The sequence below is a fragment of the Microcebus murinus genome, chromosome 4, assembly GCF_040939455.1.
Source record: "Microcebus murinus isolate Inina chromosome 4, M.murinus_Inina_mat1.0, whole genome shotgun sequence".
In the NCBI taxonomy this organism is placed as follows: domain Eukaryota; kingdom Metazoa; phylum Chordata; class Mammalia; order Primates; family Cheirogaleidae; genus Microcebus; species Microcebus murinus.
The window spans coordinates 76621891-76636155 of record NC_134107.1 but is presented as its reverse complement, the minus strand read 5'-3'; the positions used below and the strand labels follow the sequence as shown (position 1 = coordinate 76636155).

At 39.1% G+C, this 14265-nt stretch overlaps 1 protein-coding gene across 1 annotated transcript in view; it reads right to left on the bottom strand.

Annotated features, from left to right (window-relative positions):
* Positions 1–10425, bottom strand: part of PIWIL4 (piwi like RNA-mediated gene silencing 4) — a 41410-nt gene extending 30985 nt beyond the window's left edge. Inside the window, exons 1-6 of the mRNA XM_076001300.1 lie at positions 10339–10425; positions 9084–9168; positions 7306–7431; positions 4931–5145; positions 2387–2508; positions 710–790 (exon numbers count right to left, since the gene is read on the bottom strand). Coding sequence (XP_075857415.1) covers positions 710–790; positions 2387–2508; positions 4931–5145; positions 7306–7431; positions 9084–9168; positions 10339–10425 — 716 coding nt within the window. The remainder of the gene's footprint in view (positions 1–709; positions 791–2386; positions 2509–4930; positions 5146–7305; positions 7432–9083; positions 9169–10338) is intronic.
* Positions 10426–14265: the final 3840 nt, after the last annotated feature.

The window sequence follows — 14265 nt, the reverse complement described above, 5'->3', positions numbered from 1 at the left end:
GACCACTCTGGCACTTTGAATGAACATATGGAAAACCCATCATTCTTCCTCCACCAGGCAGAAGCCCAAACACCCCCCTTTCACTTTCCATCTTTTATGCACTTCTTTCCCTTTATGTGTCTGTCTTTGGGCTACCAGTTGCTTCTCCATCTTTAATTTGACCACAGTATTTTAAGAGGTAAGTAACAACCAGTTCAAGATATGGTTGACCACTTTGTCTGCAGCGTCCAATTCCCAGTTTAGGGTGGAAATTCCACGAGCGCTCATAAGAGTTCTATCCCTCACTAGGGTAGTTTGGTTGGCTTCTGTGTCTGACCTCAGTTTACCCAGTGATTTCATGTCAACCACCCTGCCTCTGCTAACTTACTTTCAACAAGAAAACAGAGTCTTAACTATCTATTATAACATAAAACAGCTTATTCTGCTTTCATTATTACTTGTTATACACAGAGAATTCAGTTTCTCAATTCCTTCTAGGATTTATGATAATGATCTAGCACACTAATATAAGAAAACAGGCTGCTAGCGAGCTTCATGTTCACATTCACCGTTCTACAAAAAGGAAACGTGAAAATTAAAAAAAAATCCATTACATTTCATAACACAGAGTCCCTCATAGGAGGCATAATGGTATAATAATACTGCATCAAAAATTATGTTGCACACATCATAACAATTTCAGAGTAACAGAAAATAGAAATAAACCTACTTGTGCTGGGGAATTTCCACTGGCTCTGAGGGATTATAGAAGTTCCGTCCAATTTGGTACATGGACAACTTTTTTAAGATCCTGCAAGGATATTTTTTTGAAGTTTTGGTAAATATCAGTCAACAACAGTGTACTTCTAAGTTTGCACCCTTGCTGAACATAATAAGACTATATAGAAAGTACAGAATGCTCACTCTCATAGCACTGGAAGGTTTAGTTACTAAATATATGTATGAGTGTACACATAAGAACTTCTACTTCCTCATAGTTGAGAATGGTACAACTGAAACTATTTCTATCCATGTGATCTTAACTGATGATAAATATGTGGTCAATTACCAATGATGACCGTGGCTGTAATGTTCTGGTGAGACTGGATGGGGTGAGACAAGCCAGGTCTGAAGCCTCTTCTGGACTCTTCCCTATTTTGAGACGAGGAGGATGGGAAACCCCAGCGAAGCTGCTCAGTCTCCCCAGTGCTGGCAGGTAACCAAGGCTGCCTCTCCAGCAACTGATCTCGGCCACTTTAGGAATCTGAGATGTCACCAATGTGAGGGTGCCCAGTGCAATCTGAGGAGTTCTGAGTTGGAAAACAGGGTTCCAACTGTGACTTTTGGCTACCAAATGCCACTGAGCCTCAGCCTCCTTACCTGTAAAATGGGGATTTGGATGGTACCTGCCTCCGGGTGCTCTAGTGAGGATCGAGTAAGATAGAACACAAGTGAAAGAGCTTTGTTGCTGAAAGGCATCTTCCGAATGCCAGCTGGTTTAACAGTCTCCTCTCAGGAGGGCACAGGCGAGACTGGCTTCTAAAGAGCTATTACACAGCACTCGAACCAGACATCTGACTGGTATTAGGAAAGGTTCGTCTATGTGGGGAAAGTTCCTTTATGTGCCCCAACTACTCAGCAAATCCCCAAACTTCCCTGTCCTCAGCCTCTCCAGCAGCCACTGTTGAGCAAAGGGCTGGCCTTGAAGGTTTGTCACCAGATCATCCTAATGTTGCACACTAGCAGCATGTAAAACAGGGGTTCTCGATCTTTAGTGTACCCTAAAAATGTGGATTTTCAGACCCTGCCTGTGCAATTCTGTTTACTAACTACGATCAGTGAGGAGCCAGGGAATCTGTGTTTTATGGAATTCTGCTCCACCCCCAAGACGACTTTGGAGCACGTGATCTTTGGACCAGTCTGAAGAACACTGAAAGGCCCAGTTACAACCATGTGCCCGTGGGGAAGGGAAAGGACAGAGGGCACAGCCAAGGCCAAAAGCAGACAGTGATGGTCTTTTACATCCCCAAATCAATCAGCCAGGAGAAAAACAAATCCTTTGGCTTGCTAAGTCAAACACAGTGAACTTTTTAAAGTCTGGGGGTGAAGGGTAGGAGGGGGCATAGAAAAAGAAGAAGAGGAAAAAGGAAAAGGGCACCCTCCCTGTTACCAGTGAGACACGAAAAATATGTCCTTCCTCTACCTGGATAATGCTGGACAATATCGGTTTGTGTCACTGACAGGCTGTGACGGACTGTGTCTCACCTTATCACGCAAGTAGGTGAGAAAAAGTGCCCTAAAGATGCTGGCATGCTGCTTACAAAATGGTTGATATTTTAATGCCCAGGCGCTAGGCTGAAAGGTGGTATCATTAGCTCCTGTGAAATTCACATTGCCAGGGCCTTACTTTTTGAAGATGATATTGAAGACTTGGATGCACACAGGGGAACTGGATGGCAGCTCGCTCGTCAGAGTGATGGTCATCTTCACAGTCTCACCTCTTTTAGTCTCACTTGACAGCTCTGTGACCTGGGAAAAGAGGTACTTAATACGCACACCACAAATTATCCCCAAAGCGGGCAGAATGTAGACATTATACAGCCATCACAATCTATATGCGTTAACAAAAACAGAACTGCAGGTGTTAGTATATAAGTAATAATCTAATCATTGCATTGTGTTTGGAGGGTTTTTTTCCCTCTGTATCTTGCTAATCCTAAAAGAGAAACATAGCTTTCACCATCTGTAAAGCCTGGGAGGTCCCAGCCCGGCCGAAGACGTTGGATCTCACTGTCCTATACCCTTCTTTACTCCCTGTTCCCAGTTCTCCTCAATAAAGTGGTTTGATCCCCCCCAAAAAAATTTAAAATAAAAGATAAATAAATAACACAACTCTCTACTCTCTAACTTCTTAATGGAGAACTACAGCCAGACTCATGGTTCAAAGATTTGATTCAAAGAAAATTCCAGAGCAAGTGATTCCTGATCTTTTTGGGGGGGGGGTAGGAGGGAGATGGGTCCTGAATTACTCTGAGAGTCTGATAAAAGTCACAGACATTCTCCTAAGAAAGTTTTACACATGTATATACCACAACAGTGTACATAATGTACCATTTTCAGGGGGGTCATGGAAGCCCAGAAGTCTATTAATGGGCTACCTTGCCCATCCCAACTTCATGGATTCCAGAGGACAGTCTCTCAAAAGTTTATTCATAATGCAGAAGAGCAGAGCAGGGAGGAGAAAAGCAACAGAGTGGTGACAGAAAGGAGGGAAAGTAAACGTGGGGAGAGAGAGGAGAAAGTGGTAGAAGTTAGAAGACAGAAAATCTGATTTCATAAATATTTGAAAGGTCTAGAGAAATCCCAGAATTCTTATACGGGAACAATTTTCTAGTAATATAATAAATGCATAAGTAGGCTTCTGTAACAGCTCTCCAACTAAAAACTTCTTGGACCAGACAGGACTTACTATAAGCTTTTGAAATAAAAGAATGCACATATCAGTAAATAAATATCAATCAGTGATCAGAGATTTTTCAAAAGAATAAGGAATTAGAAGGAGTCAGTTAATTAACAAGCATTTATGTATTTTTCCCCTACTATGGTCTATCTTCTCACCTGCTTCATTAGACTGCATTCCCCAGCACCAAAAAGGTGTTGGGTACATATTACACACTCATTTTGGATAAGAATGAGTACTATTAACTTACTCCTAGCATCAGTAGAGTAAAATTTCTCCATTCTGGATAGGCACAATTAAAGTAAGCTGTACTGTTCAAGGGTGGTATATAATAATTTTAACATGTCTAAATTTCTAAACTATTGCTACGAATGTATCCACAAGATGATCTTTAATGATAACAATACACTTAAAATATATCAGTTAAGTATGAGAAGCCAATATTTAACACACTATCCACACTTGGTCACAGGACAAAATAGCGAAAGATTAATAAGGATTTATAGTGAATAAAAATGTTTCTAAAATTACATATTTTCTAAGCCATTAAGTTTAGCCATATGGTATGATTTTAAAGTTCCATATCCAGATGAAATCATCGCTCAAGTAGCTCCTACAAATCTCAGAGTCTCCTGAAAGAATAAAGGCCCCCAGAGTGCTCAGAAACACATTTCCTGAGGAAATTCACAAAAACTTGCCTAGAGTCTAAAAATTTAAATCTATGCTATTGGTATCATACTGTCCAAAAATGTTGAATGAGAGGACTAAGCTTCCCAAGGGATAGAAGCATAAAGTTTTAATCCAATGCTCTCTTTTAATTTTTCATGAAGAAAATGGGTTTTTTCTTATAGTAAGTTTAATATTATTTTAGAACAAAGCATATGATAAAAACATCAATACCAACATCTTTAATATTGAAAATACTGAAGGTGCAAAAACAACGGATAAAGGAATGTGAAACATCCAATTGCCATTTCCAATGGTCACATTTAAAATGCTTTTAAAATGGATATAAAGAACTCGTATTTCATATGATGGAGCAAGTCATGAAAGAAATGACAGTTCTTAAATCAGAGATTGGTGTAAAATCCTTTAGCTACACAGGCACAAGTATGCAGGAGCAAAAAAAGCAGAATTTAAAGCTTTGAAGCCATAGGCTTAATGGTGTTTCTTGAAGTCTTGCCTATTTGAGGAGCAGTTTTTAAAAGACACCTACTTCAAGGACTCTTATGGCTCTTATTTTTTAAAATACCAGACCATCAGCTCCTTAATCAAGAAAGCAATTACTGGTAATGTCTTAATTAGGAAGTCCTGTAGCTCCTAGGCAAGGGAACAGGGAACAGGAAAGGAGTCAAACACTTGCTCCAACTGTCATGAAGATCAACTAATCTTTTAAATACCAATATATATGTATAAGTATGTGCGTGTATATATATATATATATGTATATGTATTCACAAGCACATAGTGAAAAAATTAACCACACTATACCTTTTCGTTTAGCTTTTGTGAGAGAAAAAGGACGGCGCCATCAAATGCTTTTGCTTTGTTGGAAAGTTCACTGTGACTATAAAGCAAAGCAATTCTCAGCCTTCTAGATGCTAAATCTGGAATATACGTCACATGGTACTGGTATAGCTGCCAGTCCTGGGGCAAATCTAAACTAAAGAGATTTGTCACCAGTTTCACAGGTATTCCACTAGAACCTGAGGAAGACAAATAAAAAACAATTTTTTAACCAAAAAACATATCACACTATGTTAATATTAATCCCATCATTTAAAAAAATGTATTGGCATATGTATAGTAGTTGCTGTAAAGCAAAGATTTTTGCACAGTGACATAAGAGAAACTCTAGAACTTGCAGGCTGATAGCATTATTGGGAGTTAAGACAGGACCACATGTGAAGCAGGCCCCATAAGAAATTAAGAGCAGACACTGATATTCTCATCCTTGGGAGAAGACATGCATCCAAACTCAACTACCCTGGGACTCCTTCCAAAGCTTGCCTTCCAGCTCTCATTCTCTGCAATTCAAATCAACTAGTTGGAATAATATTTTCCGATGTTGCTCTGAAATTATGCTGCTCTCATATTATAAAGAAACTGTCCAGGCTGGGCATAGTGGCTCACACCTGTAATTCCTAGCACTCTGGGAGGCCAAGGCAGGAGGATTGCTTGAGCTCAGAAGTTCAAGACCAACCTGAGCAAGAGCGAGACCCCGTCTCTCCAAAAAATAAAAACATTAGCTGGGCATGATGGTGAGTGCCTATAGTCCCAGCTACTTGGGAGACTGAGGCAGGAGGATTGCTTGAACCCAGAAGTTGGAGGCTGCAGTGAGCTGTGATGAGGCCACTGCACTCTAGCTGGGGCAACAGAGCAAGACTCTCTCTCTCTCTCTCTCTCTCTCTCAAAAAAAAAGAACCGTCCAGTTTTTACCAGAAATACAACCCCCAGCCTCTGGGAAATCCGGATAATCAAAAGTTAATCATACTTCTAAAAATTCTGAAAAAGTTCAATCAGTGGTTAGACCACTGTACGATCCCAGAGAAGACCCTCAGAGGTTGAGGAGACAGCTGGGGAGAGAGGAAGGAATTGCATCTTTCCTGTAAGAAAACAGCCTGGGCCTCTGGGCTTCTATTTCCTGCAGGCACAAGGAGGCCATGTGTGTTTCTGGGAATTCCAGCCGCGTACAGAAATTTTTATTCACATCCTAAATATTGTCACCTACAGGACAAAATCAGAGATGGCCACAATATAGTGCTCAGTACTTCTCACTTCTCCTTACAGGGAATCATCCAGTTTTTATCTTACAGAAAAGAATGATATCTAATAGGCACTATTTAGCTTTTCTCATGGAGGAAGTGGAAACAGGAGCCCCCGAGGTGGTGAGGAAGAAGAGGTATCATGTGTGCCTTACTATTTCCTCAGCTTCACCCTGGGGTATACATCTGGTAGGAACAAGATATCACTGTGCTGTTTCAGTTAAGAAAAAGCTGTCTTTTGTTCTCCCAAATGCAGAGGAAACAGAAACACATTTTAGCTGCTCATAAAAATGGACAAAAAGAAGTCAGCCTAGAATGTCAGAGCTGGAGAGACCCTTTAAGATCATCTCCATTAGTGTTTTCAAATTGCATTCGTGCTGCAGTGATGAAACTAACTGAGGTCAATCGCATGTTTAATGAAAAAACCAGACTGCAACAGAAAGGAACAGAATGCCTGGCATAGAGTAAGGGCAAGCACTGTTTCACGAAACTTTTGCTCTGACCATGTGTGTGCAGTGTGTGTACATTGGATAATGATATATTGATTTCTCATTCTGCTGCCTGGTTTTGAAAAAGTTTGAAAGACACTGATATCCATCAGTGAGTCTTAACTTTTGAGAGGGAACCACAAAGCCTTTTGAGAATTCAGTGAAAACAAGAGACTTACTTCCCAGAAAATAAATATACCTACAATTGTACATGCAATTTTAAAGGTGAACCTGGAATCTGGGTAAAGAATTCCCCAAATAGCTGCTGTCTTTCTCTTTAAAGCTCAAGTCCAGAAAGGGTATTATTCCCCACATAGCGTAAAGTTTGGGAAAGAGAAGCAGCATCTTTTTAATTCCCACCCCAGGTATAAGGAGAAAATCTTTTCCAAAATGTGACACGTAGTTTTGGGGAAGATGCCATTATTTCTATTAATAAAAGAGAACATTAATGTTAAAAGGTGGAAAGTGTCTAACAATGTCTTGAACACAGAGGATGTTCAATTAATATTTGTTAAGTGAACATATGAACTTGTTTATTTTGCACCTAGAAATTGAAATTCCTTAAGCAAGATTTAGTGACATTAAACAAGTAGTTAACATGAAGTCTGGATACCTGTTTTAGAGTCTCTCACATGTGCCAATTTCTGTCTGGTACAGATTTCCAGATCTACGAAGTTCCGACTGATTGCCACACCTCTTTCCGGGAAGGTACTTCCAACATTACCAGAAGATACGCCATCTTTACCTAAAACATGAAGACAACACAGTAATACCTCACATTTCATTCTGGTTATACTGTTTACAACTACCATATCACAAATGCATCTACAATCAATACTTGGGGTTCTTAATAAAACATGCCCAAACTGTGAAAATATTCATGACTCTACTGAAGTCTTCAGCCTAAAGATTGGAAATTGTGAAGGAAGCATGAAACGTTTTGTTAGAAATAGCAGATCTTGAGTCAGTCCTCACCCTTATACTGTTGTAGACTTTCTCTTCTTGGCTAAGGAAAAAGCCCTATCTCCCCATCTCCCTATTCCTCACTCCCCACCTATTTATGGAGGGCAGCTCTCCCTCCATTAGCTCTTGTGTAACGCTCTGAAAAGTCACAGACTAACTTCTGTCTACATTAACTTCTGCACAGAAAGAGGCTGAATCTTTCACCTTTCCCAGTGAGGGGAAAAAAAAACAAAACAGAAATTGCCTAGAACATTGCCATCAGTTTTTATTCTAGATCATTCTCCATGAGAATGAAAGCCAGTGTTTTATCTTGGAGCATATTATTTACTGTTAGCTTCTAGGAAACAGGAATTTAAAATTAGTTTCCAAATGAATGCAGGAGATGCTGACTTTTGGGGACTTAAGTAGGGCTGGAAACTCCCCAGTGAGGAACGGGAGAGTCAGTCATGAGATGGGTGAAGGGTCCAGACTCTCAGAGTCTGAGAACCTAAATGCTCACACAATTACTAGAAATCAATCACTTAACTTTATGATCAGAACATGGGAGATGGCCAACAGGTTTCATCAGGGTTACTGGCTAAATTGTTTCCCCCCTCCTCAAATTCATTAGCTGAAGTCCTAACCCTCAATACCTCAGAATGTGACCTTATTTAGAAAGAAGGTCTTTAAAGAGGTGATTAAGTTAAAATGAGAGTCATTAAGGTGGTCCCTAATCCAATATGACTGATGTCATAAGAAGAGGAATTAGGACACAGAGATGCACAAAGGAAAGATAATGTGAACACAGGGAGAAGATGGCCATCAGAGCCAGGTGTGGAGGCCTCAGAAGAACCCAACCCTAATGACACCTTATCTCAGATTTTAAGCCTTCAGGATTGTGAGAAAATAAATTTCTCTTATTGAAGCCACTTAGTGTGTGCAATACTGATATGGCAGCCGAGCAGACTAATACACTGGACATGCCAACTCGCACTGTGTGACAGTGGCTACTTGGAGCAGCATGTTGACAAGTATCCTGAGATCAAACCTAGCTTTGTAGGGAAGAGAGCTACCCCCAAATGTTGATGTCTACCACGGGTGGGAAAGAAGAAGAGACCATGCGTGCCAGGTTTCTACCATCCCTGCAAGGTGATGGTGTTGGTATTTATATAGTATAAAGATTTTCAAAATATTTTTTCAAAATTCTTCAGTGAACAGAAAGAATCAGAAAACTGGCTTCCTAATGTCTGTGAATTCCCATTCGTACCAAGCACTGTCAGGAAATATAGCAGCTGATGCTGTGTTAGAGTCCCAAAGGAACATGACAAATGGGGGATTCTTCCCGAAAAGGAAACTGAGATGCACAAGAAGTGAGCCAGCTGCAGCAAAGTGCAGTAGTGTCCCTCCTGCTTCATTCACATTGGAACTAAATGGAACAGACTCCGTTGCACTTACAGTTCGATGAAATCCTGCTTGTCTCCACGAAGTCACTGCTAGATGAAGCTTCATTGTCACTAAGAGCAACAGATGTAGGCTAAAATGGGCAAAAAAAAAAAAAAAAAATTTTTTTTTTGTTCAGGTTTAAGATGATAATTCACAAACCAAAAAGTTGTCACAAGAACAACACCACATCATTAGATCATCGTGAACTAGAAAAACAAAATGTTAACAGGTGAAAATGAGAAGAAAGTGCCCATTCTAGAAAAAAGGATAAGGACAAGCCATAGTTTTCCCCACTCATCAAACTTTGACTTTAGTACCAACTGTAAGCCAGATACAGTGTTAGACCCCAGGGGTGGAAAGAGATGTGATCCTTGTGCTCAGGGAGCTCATCAGATGGAATATGGCACCGATGGGCACAGACCTCATGCTTCTATGGCTCATGGACATGACAGTAAATTGAGCCCAGACCACCTGGTCACCAGCTCAGACGATGACTCTCCGTGAATAAACCAGGCCAAAATTAGTTCACAACACAGGCAGAGAGAGCCATTAGCATGTTCTCTTCTCACAATAACTACTTCTCTTCATTCAAGAAGTTACTCTATCTTGGCCTGAGAAAAAAATGAACAATATCCAGAGAAGTGACCACTTCACAAGCATTAAGGCATAATGACCACAAACTACTCATTTGAATACTTTTTGGTCTAAGAGAGATTGCTCCAAATTCCAAAATTCCAAAAATATGTAATTGCAACTTTTCACTCCAAAGTTGTTTATTTGCAGGTCAAGTCTCTAGTTGCCTAAGCCCAGCAAGGAGCCTAGTGGTTGCTCCTGAAACAGTAGTTGACTCTAAACCAGCTCCGTGTTTGAGATTGCTTATTTTTATATACTAATTAGCGAGACAAATCACATTAGATTATTCACCGTATAACGGTGGGAAGGTACCTCACTTTTTACCAGGCGACTTAAAACTAAATGAAGGCATTAAAACTTCGAAAGTAGAAGAGCATGACACACTTCCCTGCAATCCTCGGTCCTCTTTACTGGCTAATATACCTACGTTAACATCTTACTCAGTTAAGATCCCTAGAAGGAAAAAAAAAAAATAGCAGAAACCCTGGAAAGACTCAAAATAGAGAGAAAAGATAATGCACTACACTTCCCAAAACAGAGAGGAGGATAACGCATGCAGAGGAAGGCACCGTCCAGGTGGGGAAAGAGGTGGGAGAGAATGAACCCGTGGCTCCAAGCTTGCACACACCGAGGGCGAGAGCTGGGCGCGCCCCCCCTGCGCGGCGCTGGGGCTGCGGGCGAGGCCTCGCGCCCTCACGCGGGCCCGTCCGCTCATGCTCCCGCGAGCCCAGGGCGCCTGCAAAGGCTCAAGTAGGGTATTTTTTCTTCGGCTACAGATGGCGAGGGTGTGACAGGGAAGCGGTGGGTGATCAGCCTCCCCCTTTCTGTGCATGGGCTGGAAACTGAGCCCCGAGTCGCGTGGGCGGAGGGGGCGATTAGGGGCGGAGCGGGGGGCGGGGCACTTGGCCCAGGCACGTGACCGTTTTCTTCCAACCACCGCCCACCCCCGAATTTGCCATTATCCAACTTTCTAGGTGTTGTCAATCTTCTATGTGCCACACTTATTTTTTCAGCTTGTAGTTTCTGCTCACTAGTGTGGGTAAGCACTTCTTCATTCATACACACACACACAGACATACACACACATATATGATAGTTTTGTAGTTTTCCACTCTGTCAATTGCCTATTTACAACCATTGCTCATTTTAAAAATTAAGGTTCTTATCTTTTTCTTTGTGATTTGGAAGAACCTTTTTTTTTCTTAAGTATTGCAAATAGTCATTTCCAATCTATCACCTGTTAATTTAATTATAATATAATTAATTCATCTAACTAAAATCCTAAATGATGTCCTCAGTCCAGCAATTTTTTTTTAATTTTATGATTTTTACTTTTTGAGTCTTTTTTAAAGAAAACTTTCCCTGCCCTAAGTTTACAAGGATAAAGACATTAATTATATGACATTTTCTCTTACTAACTTTGTAAGTTTACTGTTCACATTAAATATCTTCTATACTTCAGGAGTTTACACACATAAAATACATATGGATTTATGTGTATAGGAGATTGGGGATCCAACTTTATCTCCATATAGGGAGCCATTTTTCCCTAGCATTATCTGTTAAATAGTATGCACTTTCTCTAATGTTTGTGAAGCCACCTCCAGAAAATGATAGGTTCTTATATATATATATATATATATATATATATATATATAGAGAGAGAGAGAGAGAGAGAGAGAGAGAGAGAAAGAGACCATGCCTTCAATTCTAATCTCCTTATATATGTCTTTTCTACAATAAGACTTTGCCACTTTTATTATTATTTCTTTGTATTATCCATAAAATCTGGTGGGACGAGTCTTTACTCTTTTATTTTTTCCCAGTTGATATATATTTACAAACTTTATTCTTCCATATAAATTTTAAAATAAGTCTTTCAAGTTTCTTTAAAAATTCTCCTTAAATTTCAATAGCATTGTATTGAATATATAAGTCAATTTAGGAAGAACTTTCATCTTCCTAATGTTAGATTTTTCCATTTATCCAACTTTCTCTTTGTATCCTTTAACAGAGTATTAATTTTTTTAATAAAAGTCTCATGTGTTGTTTAATTTTTGAAAATTGTATAGTTTTTGTTACTAAGATTTTTCCATTTATTTAAGTTTCTCTTTGTATCCTTTAACAGAGTATTGATTTTTTTATAAAAGTCTCATGTGTTGTTTAATTTTTGAAATGTTATAGTTTTTGTTACTATTGTGAACTGTATCTTGTTTTCATTATATTTCATAATTAGTTGTTATTAGTAATTGGTAACTATTAGTGTAGACACATGATGTTAGTTTTTGTAAAGTTGTTATTGTTTATCAAGTTTGCTGAACTCCTTGGTTTTTATAGGTTGTCTTTTTGTTTCATTGAATTTGTATGTAGGTAATCATGTCATCTACAAACAATGACAGTTTTTTCTCATTCTTTCTTATTCTTCTTATTTGTTTTTCTTACTATGTTGGTCTATTTTTTCAGAACTATGTTGAAGGTGACTATGATAGTTGGAATTCTTGTTTTCTTCCTGATTTTAAAGGGTCTATTCCTGAAATGTCTCCATTTTGTTTGATGTTTGCTCTCAGTATCAGGTTTACAGTGTGTATCATTTTAAGGAAGCTTCCTTCTATTCCTAGTTTTCAAAGATTGTTATAATCATAAATGTGTGTAGAACCTTAAATACTACTCTGGAGCTACTGAAAAGCTTGTGCTGAGGTTATATGGACACACCTACAGACTGCTCATCAAAGGATTACTTGAGGTAGCAGGTAGTTGTAGGTAGCCTATGTGTCTACCAGAAGGGGCAATGGGTAGGTAAAATGTCATAGAATTCCACATAGAGTAGAATACTAGGCTAACAGTCAGGAATAATGACTAGACATACATTTAGCAACATGAATAGATCTTAAACACATTGTGTTGAATGAAAAAGTAAAAACAAAAAGAGATCTATGCTTTGGCAAAATATCACATGTTAATTTTCAAAACATTAGAGACACTCATATATGGATATGTACTAATTTTTCAAATAAACGTATACTAATATATCCAAGAATATACAACAGACACCATAGATTGAGCACCTATATAAGGGAAGAGAACAGGACTGTGAGTTGGGACAGGAAATGAAAGAGAAAGACAATACAATACAATACAATATAGAACTTGCACAGATCCATGAAAATCACATACAATGAACTGAAGAATATGATTAATTCAACTTTCTATACTTGAAACCCTAAAATTAAATAAATATAATAGCTCATGCTTATTGAATGCCTACAGTATGCCAGGCTTTGTGGAAGACATTATCATCTCAGATTTATAAATAAGGAAATTGAAGCTTAGAAAAACGGACTCTCTCAGGTTTTGTGGCAGAGCTGGGATTCCAGTCCAAGCCTGTCTAGCTGTAAAGCCCCCACTAGATCCATTCCTCTCCTACCCTCCTGTCTCCAAGCAGGTGATCTTCCTTACTTTAGATACAGCCCTTAGTGGAGGAAAAAAGCCCAAATCCTGTGTATTATGCCATGCTCTGCCTTTGTTTATTCTGCATCAGGATACCCTTTTGTCAGGTTCTCTTGGGAAACCATTAATCCTGACTGCTGGCAAGTGCAAGAGGTAATGATAGCCTTGGGCAGAGATAGCCAGCCTTGAACTTGGTTCAGCAAAGCCACTCTGATAATTAATAATACATTACTTTGAAAATGAATGAGTCTAAATTGGCATTAATGGATCGACACCTCAGTGGACACATAAGAATAACATTTATCAGGTGTCGGGCAGGTGGGAAGGGGGAGGAGAGGATGAGTATATACAAACACAATGAGTGAGATGTGCAACATTTGGGGGATGGTCACGCTTGAGTCTCTGACTCGAGGGGGGTCATGGGCAATATACATAACCTTAACACTTGTACCTTCATAATACGCTAAAATAAAAAATAAAAAGAAAATGAACGAGACTGAAAGTTGTGGGTGATAATAAACTGCTGTGTTAAAAAGGAGGGACAAGTGGAAGATAAAATCTGGACAAGGAATCTACTTTTGAAAATCTGTGCTTTTTTTCTGAATATAAGATGAATTTTTATCCTATGTTTTCTAAATCTACCATCTCTTGGTACTATTATACATTCCTTTCTATGTGACTTGCATTCATGTGATAGCATGACAGAGTGACATGAAAGGCTGAGAATACCTGTAAATGACTTCAAACAGTCAAAACCTTTCAATTTTCCAAATCCTGACATGTTATAAAATCAGGAATATCAATGATTTCCAATAATTATTTGCATTTTTCAACTCTCTGCCATGATTACCATAATAACTGATGTACAAATAATCAGTCACATTGTGCCCTCCACAAATGACTTTTTAAATGCACTTCTCTTTTCCTTGCAGTGGAGAGGCAGTGCAGTGTGGTTGCAATACTCAAGGGCTTGAGTGTCAAACAGACCAGAGTTTGCATGCCAACTCTATTGCTTACTAGCTTTCTGATCCAGGGAAACTTACTTAATCTCATTTAGCCTCAGTTTCTTTAACTACAAAATGGAAATGAAGACAGGCTGGGATGTATC